The 19,564-nt window shown below is 44.3% G+C and overlaps 1 protein-coding gene across 2 annotated transcripts in view; it reads left to right on the top strand.

The window, feature by feature from the left end:
* Positions 1-6,777: 6,777 nt before the first annotated feature.
* The window catches only part of PPP4R3A (protein phosphatase 4 regulatory subunit 3A), a 53,292-nt gene continuing 40,505 nt past the window's right edge, over positions 6,778-19,564 (top strand). Inside the window, exon 1 of one of the 2 annotated variants that reach the window (XM_033191573.1) lies at positions 6,778-7,748. In XM_033191573.1, coding sequence (XP_033047464.1) covers positions 7,607-7,748 — 142 coding nt within the window. In that variant the 5' untranslated portion in view covers positions 6,778-7,606. The remainder of the gene's footprint in view (positions 7,749-19,564) is intronic. The other variant, XM_033191572.1, reaches the window with a different exon arrangement.

The following is a 19,564-nucleotide window of genomic DNA, read 5'->3' on the forward strand; positions in this document are numbered from 1 at the left end:
ATTTCAGAAAAATAACAGAAGCTGGGAAGGATTCAGAAGAAAGGGAACTCTCATACGCTGCGGTTGGAATGTAAATTAGTACAAACACCACGGAGAACAGCATGGAGATTTCTCAAAAAACTAAAAATAGAACTACCAAACGATATAGCAATCCCACTACTGGGCATACAACCAAAGGAAAGGAAATCACAATTTCAAAGGGATACATGCATCCCCATGTTTATTACAGCATTCTTCACAACAGTGTCCATCATCAGAAGAATGGATAAAGAAAATGTGGTATATTTACACAATGGAGTATTTTTCAGCCATAAAAAAGAATGAAATCATGTCATTTGCAGCCACATGGACAGAACTGGAGATCATTAAATTAAGTGAAATAAGCCAGACACAAAAAGACAAATATCACAAGCACCCACTGGTGTGGGAGCTAAAAAAGCTGATCTCATAGAGGTACAGAGTAGAACGATAGTTACCAGAGTCTGGGAAGGATGCTGAGGGTTAGGACAAAGCGTGGCTAATTAATGGGTACAAACAGCCAGGCACAGTGACTCACGCCTGTAATCCCAGCCCTTTGGGAGGCCAAGGTGGGAAGATCGCTTAAGTTGAAGAGTTTGAGATCAGCCTGGGCAACATGGAGAAACCCCGTGTCTAAAAAAATTACAAAAATTAGCTGGGCATGGTGGCGATCACCTGTGCTCCCAGCTACTCAGGAGGCTGAGGCAGTGATTGAAATCACACCACTGCGCTCCATCCTGGATGACAGAGTGAGACTCTGCCTAAAAGAAAAAACGGGGGATACAAACATACAAACCATGAAGTTATAATAAATAGAAATGTAATCGCCCAAGGGATTCTTCCTGCCTGCTGCACAGACAAAATCTATCCACTGAGACCACAGTACTGCAGTAAAGAAAGAGTGTAATTGACTAGAGGCCATCCCCTTGTGAGAACTGGAGTTATCACTCAGATCAGTTTCCCTGAAGGCTCAGAGGCTAGGGTTTTTATGGACAATTTGGTGGGCAGGAGACTAGGGAATGGGTGCTGCTGACTGCTTGAAGATGAAATCATAAAGGTGTGTGCTAAGTCCGCCTCTGGGTGGGGTCACAGGACCAGTTGAGTCATGAGTCATGAGTCTAGGTGGGGTCAGTCTGAAAAACATCTTAGAAAAAACAATCTTAGGTTCAACAATACTGTTGTTATCTATAGGAGCAATTGGAAAGGTCACAAGTCTTGTGACCTCTGGCCACAGGACTCCTGAACAGTAATGGGTTATGGAAATTTTGCCTACATTTTAGCAGAGTTCATGCCCCTCCCATAATGCTATTCTTGTGGCCTTTCATTAGTCTTAAAAATGCAGTTTTCTGTCCCTGAGCAAGGAAGGGGTTAGTTTTAGGGAGGAATTGTTATTGTCCTTGTTTTCAAATTAAACTATACACTGAATTCCTCCCAAAGCTAGTTTGGCCTATGTCCAGGAATGGCCAAGGGCAGCTTGGAGGTCAGACGCAAGATGGAGTCGACTATGTCAGATTTCTTTTACTCTCATAATTTTGCAAAGGTGGTTTCAGAAGGAGTAAGTTACAATGTTCTGTAGCACAGTAGGGTAACTATAGCTAACAACAATGTAATTGTACATTTCAAAATAGCTACATGTGAGGACTTGAAATGTTCTCAACACACAGAATTGATAAATGCTCATGGTGATAGATATTCTAAATACCCTGACTTGATCATTACACATTCTATGCATGTAACAAAATATCACCTGTACCTCATATTTACAAATATTATGTGTCAATAAAAAATATATTTATAAAATAAAAATAAATTTTAAAAAATTTTAAGTCATCTTATCAGGATGATAAAATTAAGGCCAGAAAAGGCCAAGTTCTTATCCTAGACCACCAACTTAGTGGCTGAACCAAAATAAGGACTCAACTCCTCTAACTTCTGGTGGTATGCCCTTTCCACCATACAGACACCATTATCTTCACTGGCAAACATAGAGGTCATCTACGTGGGTGGCACCTTCTGGATATGGACAGCATACAAGCCAGCAGCCTTGTCGCTGACCTTTCCAGGATTTTAAACCTAAGGCAGGCAATATTATAAAATGATGAATGCAACGTGGATCAAGGTAAGTAACAAACAGGTACAGATACTATGTACTGAACAGGTTCCTTCCAGTACATACTTTACAAATCTATGTTATGCGTGTAGGTGAAGGTACAAAGGTTCAGTGGGAAAGCTTTATATTTACAGCACAGGAAGAATGAAGAATCAGTTTCTTATTTCTTATGACCCTAGAAATTAACATTATTCCTATCTTACAAATGAGGAAACTGAGGTAGAGAGAGCTGAAGATGCTTGGAAATGTCACACAACTGCTAAGAGGCAGGACCTGGACTGGTGATCCATCCTCCACATGCTTGACCACTAAGACAGCGTATCTCAGCCTTTTGTGATTTGCAACCTCCCTTACTGAATTCCATTAGGTATTTTCTTAACCATATCACGATTTGTGCATGGAATATGATTAAGTTATTATAAGTTAGTTTTGTGGCAATTTATTTTTTTGCATGTGTTTGTTTTTCTTAGTGACAGAGTTTCACTCTGTCGTCAAGGCTGGAGTGCAGTGGCATGATCTTGGCTCACTGCAGCCTCTACCTCCTGGACTCAAGGGAGTCAGCCTCAGCCTGCCTCAGCCTCCTGACTAGCTGGAACTACAGGCACACACCACCATAACTGGCTAATTTTTGTATTTTCTGTAGAGATAGGGTCTCACTGTTTCCCAGGCTGGTCTCGAACTCCTGGCCTCAAGCAATCCTCCCACTTAGCCTCCCAAAATGCGAGGATTATGGGTATGAACAACCGCACCCAGACTTTCTGGCAATTTGGCTAGGCTATACTACCCAGTTATTCAAACACACACTAATCTAGACATTGCTGTGGGAGTACTTGTAGATGTGATTAAACATCCACAACCAGTTGACTTTAAAGGAAAATTATCCCAAGTTATCTCGGTGGGTCTGATCCAATCAGTTAAAGGCCTTAAAAGCAAATCAGGACTGGTTGTTGTTGCTCAAGCCTGTAATCCCAGCACTTTGGGAATCTGAGGCAGGCAGATCACTTGAGGTCAGGAGTTCGAGACCAGCCTGGCCAACTTGGTGAAACCCCATCTCTACTAAAAATACAAAAATTAGCAGGGCATGGTGGCACAGGCCTCTAGTTCCAGCTGCTTGGGAGGCTGAGGCATGAGAATTGCTTGAACCTTGGGAGGCGGAGGTTGCAGTGAGCTGCGATTGTGCTACTGCACTCCAACCTGAGTGACAGAGTGAGATTCTGTCTCAAAAAAAAAAAAAGGAGCTAATATGTTTCTCTGAGGTAGAATTTGTTGACGGCAGTGTCAGCTCCTGCCTCAGTTTCCCCTCTGCAGCTGACCTGTCCTACATATTTTAGACTTGCCTACCCAGACTGCAGTATTATGTAAACAAATGTCTTGAGATAACTCTCTCCATCTTTGTGTAGATGTATTCTACTGGTTGTTTCTCTGGTAGAATCCAGACTGATAGAACTGTTAAGATTGTATTGTATTACATTTCATTTAAATCTAATATTTTATGGTATGTTCCATAAACTATAATTTTTAACCTTATTCCATTTATTACTTTCTTTTTCATTTATTATTTTCTACAAAGTATTTCATGTTTGGTTTGGGGATCAAATAAGTATTAGCATACGGATAAATTTACCAATGTCATAATTGCATCAAAAATTGACAAAACTGCTCTCATGCCCTAATACGTGAAATCGTTGGCCAGGCGTGGTGGCTCACCCCTGTAATCCCTGCACTTTGGGAGGCTGAGGCGGATGGATCACTTGAGGTCAGGAGTTCGAGACCAGCCTGGCCAACATGGTGAAACCCTGTCTCCACCAAAAATACAAAAATTAGCCGGGCGTGGTGGCAGGCGCCTGTAATCCCAGCTACTTGGGAGTCTGAGGCGGTAGAATCACTTGAACCTGGGAGGCGGAGGTTGCAGTGAGCCAAGATCGCGCCACTGTACTCCAGCCTGGGCGACAGAGGGAGATTCTCTCTCAAAATAAATAAATAAATAAACAAACAAACAAATTGTTGCCCTTTTTTTTTTTTTTTTTAAGAAAAAGCGATTGCTTTATTACTTTGTTTTCATAATTTTCCATTTTGTTTGTGAACAGTGAGTTTCCGACTGGTCTTTCAAGCACTCATTTATATCTTTTTTTTTTTTTTTTTTTGAGACAGAGTTTCACTCTTGTTGCCCAGGCTGGAGTGCAATGGCGTGATCTTGGCTCACCACAACCTCTGCCTCCCAGGTTCAAGCAATTCTTCTGCCTCAACCTCCTGAGTAGCTGGCATTACAGGCTCGTGCTACTGCGCCCTGCTAATTTTTGTATGTTTAGTAGAGACGGGGTTTTCACCGTGTTGGCCAAGCTAGTCTCGAACTCCTGACCTCGTTATCTGCCGGCCTCGGATTCCCAAAGTGCTGCGATTATAACTGTGAGTCACCACGCCCTGTTTATATCTTTATATTTTAAGTTGTTGGGGAGGAAGGTCCCAACTTCTAAAGGATTTTAAAACTGAAAGTCCTGTATCCTAGAAACATCTCAGCCCTGTTCATGCTATTAGCTTCCTTCCTAATAGATGGGTATAGTAACACCAATACTTTACAGGTTTTTTTCTTTTCTTTTTTGTAAAGACAGAGTCTTGCTCTGACACCCAGGCTAGAGTGCAGCGGCACAATCTCGGCTCACTGCACTCTCCGCCTCCCCAGGTTCAAGCAATTCTTATACCTCAGAGTCAAGGAGCTGGGACCATGCCTGGCTAATTTTTGTATTTTTAGTAGAGACAGGGTTTTGCTATGTTGGCCAAGCTGGTCTCGAACTCCTGGTCTCAAGCAATCCGCCTGCCTTGGCCTCCCAAGGTGCTGGGATTACAGGTGTGAGCCACCGCGGCCGGCCACATTGCAGATTTAAAAGATTCCTGGCAAAGTCAAGCACTCGAATCTTCCAAAACTGTAGCCACTAGACACATGTGGCTACCGGGCCTTCAAATTCTGGCTAGTGCGACTCACAAGCTGAATTTTTTTACTTAATTTTTAAATTTAAATTATTTTATTTTTTGAGACAGAGTCTCACTCTGTTGCCCAGGCTGGAGTGCAGTGGCACAATCTCAGCTTACTGCAACCTCTGCCTCCCGGGTTCAAGAGATCCTTCTGCCTCAGCGTCCTAAGTAGCTGGGACTACAGGCACGCACCACCATGACCCGCTAATTAGTATTTTTTTGTACAGATGGGGTTTCACTATGTCGGCCAGGCTGGTCTTGAATTCCTGACCTCGTGAGCGACCGCGCCCAGCTAAATTTAAAAATTGATACTTGATTCAGCTTTTGGAAAACTTAACTATGATTGGAATAACAGAATATGTGAATCTATATTCTCAACTGTAAATTTAATACATTCTACCAGCCCGGGCGACAGTGAAACCCGCCTCTACCGGGAAAAAAAAAAAACTTTATTAATTAACTGGGAGTGGTGGTACGCACCTGTGGTCCCAGCTACTTGGGAGGCTGAGGTGGGAGAATCGCTTGAGCCCAGGAGGTTGAAGCGGCAGTGAGCCGAGACTGAGCCACTGCACTCCAGGGTGGGTGACAGTGAGAGACCGTCTCAAAAACAATTTTTTTCAATAAAATCTAAACACAGATATTTCTGATGAAAATTTAGTGTCCCAACAGAGACTTGCTGGAAGGACAAAATATATCACATTTTAAAGACATCGTACGGTTAATAAGGAACGTATATGTTTAACAATTTGATTATTGAAATAACATGTTGAAAATACCGCACTGAAACGTTAACACTAATTTCATCAGTGCTTTTTGTGGCTACGGCAAAGTTCAAAGTTACGTGTGTGGCTCGCATTATATTCCTAGCGGACAAGCCCGACCTACTAGGCCTGGCAAATGGTAAAAGCCACCAAAATAGTGGCATATGAGCTGCATGATAGGAAAGGGAATGTTATTCCTCTGTGAAGATTAGCAATACTTGACATCAAGTCGGTCTTCAAAGCACAGGACTACCTAATGCTGAGAATAACCCCTCCCGATTATGCAGTGTCGCGTTTGTTTTTGTGAGCGCCTTAAGTTCCTTTTCCGACAAGGCTTGCAGACAGTTCTGATAGGGATGAAGGAATGGAGCACTTGGGGCCTGCCTAGGCTGTAAGGTGAAGTTTTAGAATTGTCACTTCGGACTCGGTCCCACGCCCAGAAAACGCAAACAGTCCCAAGTTTCCACACTGGCCACGCCAGTCCGCGACCCATGGCGGCTCCCAAGGCTGCGCCAATCGAGCCGCCCACACCCGCGACCTTCCCCGGAAGCGTTTCCATTTCATTCCTTCAAGTCCGCAAGGGGCCGGGTGGGTCCCGAGCACCCGACTCAGCCGCAAAGGCGGCCCCGGGAAAACGCTCTCGGAAGCGGGTAGGGGCCCAGGCCCACGCCGCCCGGCGTCCGCAGGCCAGGGGCAGGGATAGGGGAAGGAACAAGGAAAGGCGGCGGCAGGCGGACCCGAGGCCGAGACGCCGGGGCCCGCGCGCAGAGGCCGCAGACGGATCCACGCCCCTCGCGCATCCTGGAGCGGGGCTGATGACGAACACAGGGCGCGACGGACGCACACACCGCCCCGCGCTCGCACGACGGTGCGTGCAGGGAGGCGCGAGGGAGCCTCGGGCTGTCACCGGCGCAGTCAGCGTCCCGCCTCCTCCGCTCCCTGCGCTCCCGCCACCTCGGCAACTCCGCGCCCGCCTCCCGCCTCCGTCGGAAGCCTCCACCGCAGTAAGGTTCGCGGTCTCGCTGCTGTCTCTTTAAATGGTGGGGCTACGAGCCGCCCCTGCAGCTGCTCCCTGGGTGGCCCCGCGCGCCGCTTTTGAGGGGCGAACCAAGATGGCGGCGGTTTTGGCTGTGTGAGGAAGACGGAAGAGGCGGCGGCGGAGGGAAACCGACTTCCACTAGCCCGGGGCGGTCGGACGGCCGGGGGCCTTCAGTGTCTCCCGGGCAGTGGTAGCATTTGCAGAAGGATCAGGCGCCTGTCGGCTTCTGACGTTTGAAGCAGAGAGCGGAAGGGAGCCACTGGCCGCGGTGGCAGGGCCAGGTATAAGGAAGGAAAATATGGCGGCGGCGGCAGCGGCCTGAGGAGGCGGCGGCGGCGCGGGAAGCTGCTTCGCGGAGATCATGGCGGAGGCGGGAGCAGGGCAGTGACGGGAGCCCCGAGTTCCTAGCGCTGCGGGGCGGGAGGCTACGAAGCGCTGCGCGGCCCCCTCGGGGCTGCCGGGCGCCGGGCTCGCCGGGCCTGGACAATAGCGCCGGTGAGCCGGAGGCGAGAAAAGGCGGCAGCCCAGAACTCGGTCCCGGGAGCGGGCCATGCAGGCGGCGGCGCGGCCCCGCGGCGCCCAGCGGCGGCAGTGAGGCCGGGGAGCCCTCCGCTCGCGGGCGCCCTCACGCCTCGCCCCGCGCCTCTCCAGGACCCCTTTCCTGGGCGTCTACTGGCGGGGCCCCCGCCCCGGTTCCCGGGCGGCACGATGACCGACACCCGGCGGCGGGTGAAGGTGTACACGCTCAACGAGGACCGGCAGTGGGACGACCGGGGCACCGGGCATGTGTCGTCTGGCTACGTGGAGCGGCTGAAGGGCATGTCCCTGCTTGTCAGGGCTGAGAGCGACGGTAAGTGAAGCCCCTCGCGGCGGGACCTTGGCAGCCCCCACGGCCCTGGGCCGCCTCCCTGGTTCTTGCGGGACATGGCGCTCGCTCCACGAGAACGGAGGGACGGCGGGGGACGGCAGCCACCCCGGGGGAGGGCGGGCCCCAGGTACCCCAGTCACCCCAGTCCTGCGGGAGCTCCCCGGAGAGCGCTTGAAATGTTTTCTTTCTCTGAGTGCCTGGTGGCATTTTGGGTGCTAAGAGAGCCAAGCGTGTTGAGCTGTGCCGCCCTGGAGTGTGGAGAGGTCGAGGACCTGAGATGGGGAGTCCGGAGTGTACTGTTCTTTTGCACTAGAGTGACCTTGAGAAAGACACTGATTAATCCGATCTTCTGCCTTAGTTCACCCATCTGTAAAGCAGGCATGAAACTTTGCTTGGAGCTAAGAAAGTTCTTGGACCTTTCATACTCTGAAGAACATTTTGCTGTGATTTCTTTCTTTTTCTTTTTAAACATCTTTTTGCTACATGTTTCTGATCCCGTTGGAGGTTGGCAACACTGGATCTGGCAACTCTACGCTAAGAGAAAACGCTTTACCTTGAGAAGATAGAGATTTTTGTTCACCAGCGTTGATTGTCTTTTTTATAGTAATGCAGAATTTTGTGTGTAGCTCGCTATATAAACATCTTGCAAGTTTGGAATAATTTTATATGAGTTTTTTTTTTTTGATTGCTTAAATGGGTGTTCATAATTTCGTTAACAGGTGCAGAGAAGTTGGCAGATAATTTTTAAAACCTTTCGGATCTTCCCTAGTGTTTATGCTTCACACATTTTGAAACAACTCTCAAGGTTCAAAGACTAAGTTGTTTGAAAATGTTTCCCTTTTTTTCTTTTTTCCACATTTTCTGAGTGTTTCATGTTTTAAAAGACTTACTCTTTCTAGGGATTGCCACTGTTTTTGGAGATATACAGTGAATTTCACTTAAAATATTCAAGAGGGGTAAAACTGTTGTCAAATTGTTACTTCCAAACGTGAAAGTAAATTCTCTTCCACCTCTCTTGGTACATTGGCTTATAGTTACAGTTGCTAACGAGGTCAGTTTATTATGATTGTAGTGATTCTGTGTCTGAATTGTTACAAACTAATTTCAAGGAATTTTCTTCAATTGGACTCTACCCAGAATTCCAATTCCATGAAAAACCAACAAGACTAGCCCTTCTGTAGTTGAAGACTCTGGGAACATTGATGTTCTATTTAAATTGAAAGTGGTAATCTGGAGTATATTGCCCACAGGTTATAAAGTTACCCAAAATGACTTAAATCTGGAAAGAAATTATTTCCTTTTGGGGGCATTTAAAATTTTTGAATGTTGGATATATTTTTCTGGGCCTGAGTTATTATTGGCTTCTTTTTTTTTTTTTTTTTTTTTGAGACGGAGTCTCGCTCTGTTGCACAGGCTGGAGTGCAGTGGCCGGATCTCAGCTCACTGCAAGCTCCCCCTCCCGGGTTCACGCCATTCTCCTGCCTCAGCCTCCCGAGTAGCTGGGACTACAGGCGCCCGCCACCTCGCCCGGCTAGTTTTTTGTATTTTTTAGTAGAGACGGGGTTTCACCGTGTTAGCCAGGATGGTCTCGATCTGCTGACCTCGTGATCCGCCCGTCTCGGCCTCCCAAAGTGCTGGGATTACAGGCTTGAGCCACCGCCCCCGGCCTATTATTGGCTTCTTAAAATACAATTCGAATGTCAAGTGTTAGCGTAATTTTGTATGTGACTCACGTAATAACCTACTCTAGATCTTTCACACATTTGGAAAACTTTACATAGTATGTTAGAAGGTATGGACTTTTAGTAGATTTATCTGTAGATTTCTTATTAATTTTTTACTTTCAAAAAAATAAAAATAAAGACAGGATTTTGTCCTGTTGCCAAGGCTGATCTGGAACGCCTGACGTCATGCAATCCACCCGCCTAGTCCTCCCGGAGTGTTAGGACTATGGGCGTGAGCCACCATCCCAGCCGAAAGCATGTGTAGATATGAGATCAATTCTTTGAACTCCATATTAAAAAAATACATATAACCTTCACATCATGTGTTTAATTTGATTCATTATACAAAAAATCCCTTAAGATATTTTTAAGCATAAAAAGTTAATGTCATACTATCAGAAATATGCTCTTCTGCATAATTCTATGTTAATATAATTATATGTTAATATAAAACTTTTTTCCATATGTGTGTATAATATATATAATACATAGTACATATAGCATATAGTACATATATAGTATATATTATGTAGTACATACAGTGTTTAGTACTTGTATATATAATATGTAGTACATACGGTATATAGTACATATATATAATATATACATATACATATATATATTTTTTGAGATGGAGTTGCGCTCTTGTCGCCCAGGCTGGAGTGCAATGGCACGATCTCAGCTCACTGCAACCTCCACCTCCTGGGTTCAGGCAATTCTTCTACCTCAGCCTCCTTAGTATCTGGGACTACAGGCATGTGCCACTATGCCTGGCTAATTTTTTTGTATTTTTAGTAGAGATGGGGTTTCACCGTTTTGGCCAGTCTGATCTCGAACTCCTTACCTTGGGTGATCCGCCCGCCTCGGCCTCCCAAAGTGCTAGGATTACAGGTGTGAGCCACTGCGCCCAACCTCCATTTATATTTTTACCGTTTTGGAAATAGCCACAAATCTCTCTTCCTCCATTTTGCAGGTTGGAAGTTAAATAACTAAAACAAAATGACTTTAGTTTTTATCTAGCAGGGAGATAGCTTAACTCAGTTACTGATGTGCCCTTGTAAGTTTAGGCTGTAAGGAAAACTGAATCCAAATAATGGACTTAGGCTGGGTGCGGTGGCTCACGCCTATAATCCCAGCACTTTGGGAGGCTGAGGCATACAGATTTCGTGGGCTCGGGAGTTCGAGACCAGCCTGAGCAACATGGCGAAACCCCATCTCTACAAAATGTACAAACGTTAGCTTGTGCAGTGTCAGGGGCCTGTAATCCTAGCTGCTCTGGAGGCTGATGTGGGAGGATCACTTGAGCCCAGGAGGTGGAGGCTGCAGTGAGTTATGATCATGCCACTGCACTGGGTGACAGAGGGAGACCCTGTCATACACACACACGTGCACACACACACACACTCACCCTGGACTTAGAAAAAATTCCAGGATACTTGAGAAATATTGTCAGTAATCTTTAGTTTGATGGTTAACATTTCTTCTAATATCTAAGTAGGGATAATAAGTCAAAATTTAGTGAGTACCTTCTGTGTGCCAAACTCTAAGCAATTTACTTATATTGACTTACATAATTCTCACAACAGTGCTCTGATTTAGTGCTGTTAGCCCTATTAAACCCCCATGTTACTGTCTGCTTGCATTTGCTGCTCTATTAGCCTGAAGTTGTATTTTAAAGAAAATGAAAATAACTTTTAGCCTAAAGATATTTTCGGCTGGGCACGGTGGCTTATGCCTGTAATCCCAGCACTTAGGGAGGCCGAGGCGGGCAGATCACAAGGTCAGGAGATTGAGACCATCCTGACTAATACAGTGAAACCCCATCTCTACTAAAAACATACAAAAAATTAGCCGGGTGTGGTGGTGGGCGCCTGTAGTTGCAGCTGCTCAGGAGGCTGAGGCAGGAAAATGGCGTGAACCCAGGAGGCAGAGCTTGCAGTGAACTGAGATCAGCGCCACTGCACTCCAGCCTGAGCAACAGAGTGAGACTTATTCTCAAAAAACAAAAAACAAAAATCTCAATTGTAGTTTATCTACAAGCTTTACATGAATGTTTTTGTGTTAACTGCTAGTTGGGGTCAGCCATTACTGTGTGCTTGCTCCATTCTCCATCATAGGATGATTGATATTTTCTTTTTATTGTCATGAGCAAAGTGGAAAGTATTTCTGATTTTCCATAAACTGAGTCATTTGTCCAATAGAAACCTAAAATTATTGCGCTTTTCCGTGCTTGGGCTTGACCTAGTCACGGTTGTGTTGAAGTTTTTTTTTCTAAATTACTTGTAGCTTTTCCCCAAAAAAATCTTTTGATTTTCAGATTATTTCTTTAAAACAAAACAAATTACTTGATTCTTAACACTTTTGCATATTTTATGTTCTATAAAATTAAGTTTTTGTGATGTGTTAATCATCTACCTTAGAAATAGTCTGTCAGCTAATTTGGTGAGAAACTGGTCAGTGCTAGAGATAGGGTGATAGGGGCTTTTGCATATCTGTGAAATAAATGATGGGTTTTTTTGTTTGTTTTTGTTTTTTTAACAGAATTTCACCCTGGCTGGAGTGCAGTGGCATGATCTCAGCTCATTGCAACCTCCACCTTACAGGTTCAAGGGATTCTCATGCTTCAAGCCTCAAGCCTGGGATTACAGGCGTCCGCCATCATGCATGGCTAATTTTTGTGTTTTTAGTAGAGATGGGGTTTCACCATGTTGGCCAGGCTGGTCTTGAACTCCTGACCTCAGATGATTCACCCTCCTCAGCCTCCCAAAGTGCTGGGATTACAGGCGTGAGCCACCACACCTGGCCTCATTTCTTTTTTTTTAAGTAAGTTCTCTTGGAAAGGATGATAACATGTCCAAAGTCATTCATCTATTAAAATGGTATGAGTTGGGATTCAATTTCAGGCAATTCGTTTTAAACTGTAAACACTACTTAGTAATGACAAAGTGTTTGGGAATTTTGTAATATATATAGTTTTAGCGTGGTTATAGAAAGCCTGGGTAGTTTTAAAATTTTCTCATTATTGGGTCTTTGTGGAAGGGGAAGCTATGATAATGCTATCTCAACTGTAGGCTCAGTTCCTGTTAGGGGAGCTTATATGCTCATCTAAAAATCACAGACGCGAATTTCTAAATGGAAGTACTTGTGGCCTTCATGTTACAGAGCAGATCTGTCTAGGTAAGTACTGTATGCCCTTCCCTTCCAAAACTGAGTAAACTTGGCACTCAGCCTAACTTGCTTTAGAGGAAAAGGGATGTCCCACTAAGCTTCTGGGCCCATTTCTTGGATTGCATCCTTATCCAGCAGGTTTCTGCTGGCAAAATTGGTTGGAAGAACACATCCCTTTTGTTTTTTGTTTTTTCTGGTTTTTTTTGAGACAGTTTCGCTCTTGTCACCCAGGCTGGAGTGCAATGGCACAATCTCGGCTCACTGCAACCTCCGCCTCCCAGGTTCAAGTGATTCTCCTGCCTCAGCCTTATGAATAGCTGGAATTACAGGTGCCTGCCACCACGCCTGGTGAATTTTTGTGTTTTTAGTAGAAATAGGGTTTCACCATGTTGGCCAGGCTGATCTCGAACTCCTCCTGACCTCCGGTGAGCCATCACGCCCTGGCCCTTTTTTTTTTTTAATTAATTTTTATTTTTAAGAGCTCTGTTGCCCATGCTGTAGTGCAGTGGCAGGATCATAGCTCACTGTAACCTCAAACTCCTGGGCTCAGTTGATCTTCCTGCCTAGCTGGGATTACAGGTGCCCACCACTGCGCCTGGGTAATTAAAAAAAAATTTTTTTTTTTTTGTAAGAGATGGAAGGGGGTGGGTCTTTGTCACCCAGGATAGTGTTGAACTCTTGGGCTCAGGCGTGAGCCACTGTGCCCGGCCCAGTTTTTGAATTTTTTGAGAGGTTCTCACTGTGTTGCCCAGCATGGTCTCAAACTCCAGGTCTGAAGTGATCCTTCCCACCTGGCTGCCTAAAGTACTAGGATTACCGCGCACCTGGCCCGTGCTTTTCTTTAATGAAGATAGGTTACCTTATTTTCTCTCAGTTTCTATGATAGCCATGTACCTGCAAAGTTCCATCTTCCATTTCAGATAATTTTGTTTTTATTTTTAATTATTTCATTGTATGCCGTGTCTGTTGACTTGAAGTAAGGATAATAATTTCATACCTTATTTGTCCTCTCCCTTTGTGATCAAATCATTATACTGCTTTTCTCTCTTCAACTTTTATTTTACATTCCGGGGTACATGTGCAGGTTTGTTACATAGGTAAACGTGTGCCATGGTGGTTTGCTGCACAGGTCAACCCATCACCTAGGTATTAAGCCCAGCATCCATTAGCTATTCTTCCTGATACCCTCTCTCCCTCTGCCCTACTGTACTACTTTTCAGCATTATGATTTTTACCACATCCACCTGCCAGTTTTACAATTGATAAATGTAAGACTGGGGAACAAAGTGAGGCCCCCATCTCTACAAAATAAACATTTTAAAATTAGCCAAGTGTGGTGGTAAACACCTGTAGTTCTGGCTGCTTGGGGCTGAGGCAAGAGGATTGCTTGAGCCCAGAGGTTGAGGCTACAGTGAGCTGTGACTGAGCCACTGTACTCCAGCCTGACTGATGAAGAAAGACCCTGTATCAGGAAAAATATATATGTGTGTGTGTGTGTGTGTGTGTGTGTGTGTATTTATATGTATGTGTATATATATATAAATATAGAGAGAGAGCCCGGGCACAGTGGCCCACACCTGTAATCCCAGCACTTTGGGAAGCCAAACTGGGGGAGGATTGCTCAAGGCCAGAAGTTAGAGACCAGCCTGGGCAACATAGCAAGACCCTGTCTCCACAAAAAGTTGGAAAATTAGCCGGTCACATGGCACATACTTGTAGTCTCAGCTACTCAGGAGGCTGAAGCCAGAGAATTGCTTGAGCCCAGGAGTTTGAGGCTGCCATGAACTATGGTCGTGCTACTGCACTCCAGCTTGGGTGACAGAGTAAGACCCTATTTCTAAAAACAAATTTTTAAAAGAAAGACATGTAAGGAAGTTGGAATTCCTCCACACACTGAAGAGTGTCTTTGGCCATAATTATATTTGTGCTCTTTATTATGAATTACTTGCCAAGGCATCCAGAATAGTGTGCTTACATTGAGTTTTTACCTTGAATTTTATAAAGTATTATTTACATTTCAAAATAGTTTTATCTGTTCTCTGACTCACATCTTACAGAGTTAAAACAGGTTAAATTCTCACTGATACTTAAGGCATGAAGAAAATGAGACATGGAGAAATGTTTTTGTTCAAGGCAGCACTGCTAGCGAATGGTGAAACTGGGATTCTGTGCTGTTTCTGCCACTTGATAGAACTCCATGTTTGTTGTAGGTGGGTCTGCCTCTACCCCTACTATAATTAGAAAAGGAGGTCAGAACACATAGGGTGGAAAAGCTTTTGGCGGTGAGGGCTGTGAGAGAAATGAAAAGTTAAGTCAGTAGTATAGAATCTTGTATATGCCAAGCATTCTGTATATTTACCAAGAAGAGCTCAGTTTCGGTACAAGGGGAAGTATTTAACTTTGAAAAGCGTTTGTTTATTTAGAGATAAGGTCTTGCTCTGTCACCCAGGCTGGAGTGCAGTGCCACGATCATAGCTCACTGGAGCCTCAAACTCTTAGACTCAAGTGATCCTCCTGCCTTAGCCTCCCAAGTAGCTGGGACTATAGGCACATGCCACCACACGCAGTTGATTTATTTTTAAATTTTTTGAGGGGAGGTGGGATCTTACTCTGTTGCCCAGACTAGTCTTGAATTTCCGGCCTCAAGCAATCCTGCCTCGCCCTCCTGAGTAGCCAGGATTATAGCTGTGAGCTACCACACCTGGCCCATTTTAGTTTTTAAATGCCATTGTGTAATGAGGCATTTAAATTTTTTTCCAAAAGAATCAGGAAAAAAGGACTTGGAGCATATGCCTGTTAGAGGTTTAAAGCATACTTTAGTCTCCCACCTACATAAGATTTTGGACCCCACTGACTTTTCTTTTTTTTGAGGTGGGGTCTCACTCTGTTGCCCATGCTGGAGTGCAGTGATCAGGTCTTAACCACCAGGCTCCAGTAAGCCTCTTACCTCAGCGTCCCTAGTAGCTGGGACCACAGGTGTACACCACCATGCCTGGCTAATTTTTTTCTACTATTTTTGTAGAGACGGGGTCACCTTATGTTGCCCAGGCTGGCATTAACTCATTTTTGATGGTGCTTTCTCTCTACTAATGAAGCATAGTACATAAGTCCCTGCCTTAAGCTTTGAATATTGATAAGGACAATATACTCTAGAAGCTGTTGGGTTGAGCTGCTTACTTAAGAGTGACAATGGTGTAGCTGTTCATTCTGAAATCCTTCAGTATTTATCCAAATCAGGGCTGTGGCGAAGACCAAACAAAGTTACTTAAACCCAAACCCAAACACTCCCATATTACTTTCCTGCTACCTGAGTCTAATTGGTTGATAGTGAAGATAAAACCATAAAAATTACAGGAATTGTCTGTACTATCTCATTTCTTCAGTGACAGGAAGTAAATCTTCTAAACAAGTGAATTTTCCAGATGAATAAAAACTGTTTACCAGAAGGTGTTTTTGGGTTTTTTTGTTTTTAAATTTTAGAGACAGGGTCTCAGTCTTCCACCGAGGCTGGAGTGCAGTGGCGCGATCATAGCTCATTGCAGCATCAATATTCTGGGTTCAAGCAGTCCTCCTGCCTCAGCTTCCCAAGTAGCTGGTACTATAGGCACTTACCACCATGCCCGGCTAATTTTTGCATTTTTTGTAGAGACAGGGTTTGCCATGTTGCCCAGGCTGGTCTTGAGTTGGTCTCCAATTCTTGGCCTCGAGTGATCACCCACCTCAGCTTTCCAAAGTGCTGGGATTACAGTAATGAGCCACCATGCCTGGCCTACCATAAGTTTTAAAAGTCAGTAATTTTTTTATGGAATGTTGACTAAATGTGTACTAGAATGTTTTTCCTAAACAGTAAATGAATATATTGGTTAACCTCTTATTCATAATGTGTTTATGGGTCATTATTAATACTCGTTTTCCTGCTGTACAACAGTACAGCGTTACCAGTGAAGATTGTATGATGGTGCCCTGAAAAATACAAATATTGAGCCCGGGAGCGGTGGCTCACGCCTGTAATCCCAAGCACTTTGGGAGGCCAAGGCAGGTGGATCACGAGGTCAGGAGATCGAGACCATCTTGGCCAATATGGTGAAACCCCGTCTCTACTAAAAATAGAAAAATTAGCCTGGTGTGGTGGTGCACACCTGTAGTCCCAGCTACTCTGGAGGCTGAGTCAGGAGAATTGCTTGAACCTGTGAGGCGTAGTTAGCAGTGAGCTGAGATCGTGCCACTGCACTCCAGCCTGGGTGACAAGAGTGAAACTCCGTCTCAAAAACAAAAAAAAAAAAGTATTGAGTGCTGGTTATGTACTATATATTGGGATAGGCACTTTAATAAAAAATTTCAGTTAATGCTCGTGGCAGCCCTGTGAGGTAGGTATTTTTTTTTTTTTTAACTATAAATCTTGCTGTATTAACTTGCACCCAGCAAGAAATCTATAATTTTTATGCAAAATCTTTCCTTTTAAAAATATTTGCTGAGTTCTCTCTAATGTAGACTTTGTTAGAAGGATACCTTACTCTATACTACCAGCCATCATTACCTCTAATCCCCAGAGTGTAGTGTTGTGTTGTGTTTTGGTGGGGGTTGGCAACACCCTACAAGAAAGGCCCTCACATTTCATTTTATAGGAGGAACCAAGATGTGAAGCAGGGAGGGACCTTTTTTTTTCTGTTTTTTTTCCTTTTTTTTTTTTTTGAGACAGAGTCTCCCTCTGTCACCCAGGTTGGAGTGCAGTGGTGCAATCTCGGCTCACTGCAACTTCTGCCTCCCAGGTTCAAGCGATTCTCCTGCCTCAGCCTCCCGAGTAGCTGGGATTACAGGCACACGCCACTGTGCCCAGATAATTTTTGTATTTTTAGTAGAGATGGGGTTTCACCATGTTGGGCAGGATAGTCTTGAACTCCTGACCTCGTGATCCTCCTGCCTCAGCCTTCATTATATTTTTTCTTGCTATTGGTCAATTTCTACCTGCAGTTGTCTTGGTGATGTTCTGAGCGGCATTTCTCTTTTTGACATTGTTTTCCCATTTCCTAATTGTAAACACCTTATCAGTATATTTGGGACATCAGTTAATGTCAGGATACATAGATCTCATTTTAAAGTAGCATAGTATTCCACTGTACTTATTCACACGGTATCTTCTTGGTGGCACAGTGTAGCGTTCCTCGAACTTTTTTTCTCAGGATGCCTTTAGACTCTTTTTTTCTTTGTTTTGTTTTCATTTTTATTTTTTATTTTGTTTTTTTCAGGCAGGGTCTTACTCTGTCACCCAGGCTGAAGTGCAGTGGTGTGGTCAGAGCTCACTGCAGCCTCAACCTACTGACCTCAAGCAATCCTCCCACGCAATGGGAACTATGGGCCTGCACCACCATGCCTGGCAATTTTTTTTTTTTTTGGAGAGATGGGGGGTCTCAGCTGGAGGTGGTGGCTCATACCTGTAATCCCAGCACTTTGGGAGGCCAAGGTGGGTGGATGAGGTAAAGAGATCGAGACCATCCTGGCCAACATGGCGAAACTCCGTCTCTACTTAAAAAAAAAATACAAAAATTAGCCGGGCTTAAGTGACCCTCCCTTAGCAGACTCCCAAGTACCTGGGGTCATTGGCCTTTACCACCACACCCAGCTAGATCCCTTTATACTGTTAAATTGAGGATTCCCCAAATGTTCATTTGATTTGTTTTTATCGATCTTTACCATATTAGAAATTAAAACAGACTTTTGGAAAAAAATCACTTAAAAATAATGTTTAATGTTTAAAATAAAAATAATGTTTAAAAATGATATTTTAACATAGCATGTTAACAAAATAACATTAAGGAAAAAATAACTTTTCTAAAATAAGAGTTTAATGAGAAGAGTATCTTTTTTTTTTTTTTGAGACAGAGTCTCACTGTGCAGTGGTACAATCTCGGCTCACTGCAACCTCTGCCTCCTGGGTTCAAGCAATTCTCCTGCTTCAGCCTCCCAAGTAGCTGGAATTACAGACATGGGCCACCACACCTGGCTAATTTTTGTATTTTTAGTAGAGACGGGGTTTCAGCATGTTGGCCAGGCTTATCTCGAATTCCTGACCTCAAGTGATTCGCCTGCCTCAGCCTCCTGAAGTGCTGGGATTACAGGTGTGAGCCACCATGCCTGGCCTGTTTTTACGAATTGCAACATCTGGCCTAATTTTTAAAAAACCAGGAAGATTCTCATCTGCTTCTGCATTGAATCTTTGGCAGTATCAGTGTAGACTCAGAGAATTAATGGTGGAAAAGGCGTATAACCTTATATCATTTTGAAAATAATTTTGACTTTGCAGGCCCCATAGTGTCCCCAAATCACGTTTTGAGAATGGTTGGTATAGATTGTTTTTAGTATGTTGCCATTACAGACTCTGCTAATGAAATCTTTATCCATATACCTTGGCACTTACCCGAGGGTGTAGGGTAATTTCCTAGAAGAAGAATGGTTGGCCCAAAGAGTAGTATGTGTTTAAAAGTTGGATAGGTGAAGATGATTCAATTTTCAGTCTTTGTACTGCTAAGTGAGTATTTAGGACTTATGTTTTTGAGAAAGTCCAAGTGCATATATCAATTAGTAGACATGAGAATTTGTTAGGAATGATAGCTTCCACAGTGACAGATTTAATTAGAAATACTGATGCATTCCGCTCGGCTTGAGCACTCCTGATTTTCATTTTTCTCTGTATTGCCTTTCTCATAGTTCAGGTTGGAAGTGGGGAGATCTTTCTCAAGTCTCAGTATTGGAGTTTTCTTGAATTGGAGTGTAGGATTTCCTTTTTTTTTTTTTTTTTTTTTGAGGCGGAGTCTCGCTCTGTCGCCCAGACTGGAGTGCAGTGGCCAGATCTCAGCTCACTGCAAGCTCCGCCTCCCGGGTTTCCGCCATTCTCCTGCCTCAGCCTCC

The sequence above is a fragment of the Trachypithecus francoisi genome, unplaced genomic scaffold (assembly GCF_009764315.1).
Source record: "Trachypithecus francoisi isolate TF-2019V2 unplaced genomic scaffold, Tfra_2.0 Lachesis_group3, whole genome shotgun sequence".
NCBI lineage: Eukaryota > Metazoa > Chordata > Mammalia > Primates > Cercopithecidae > Trachypithecus > Trachypithecus francoisi.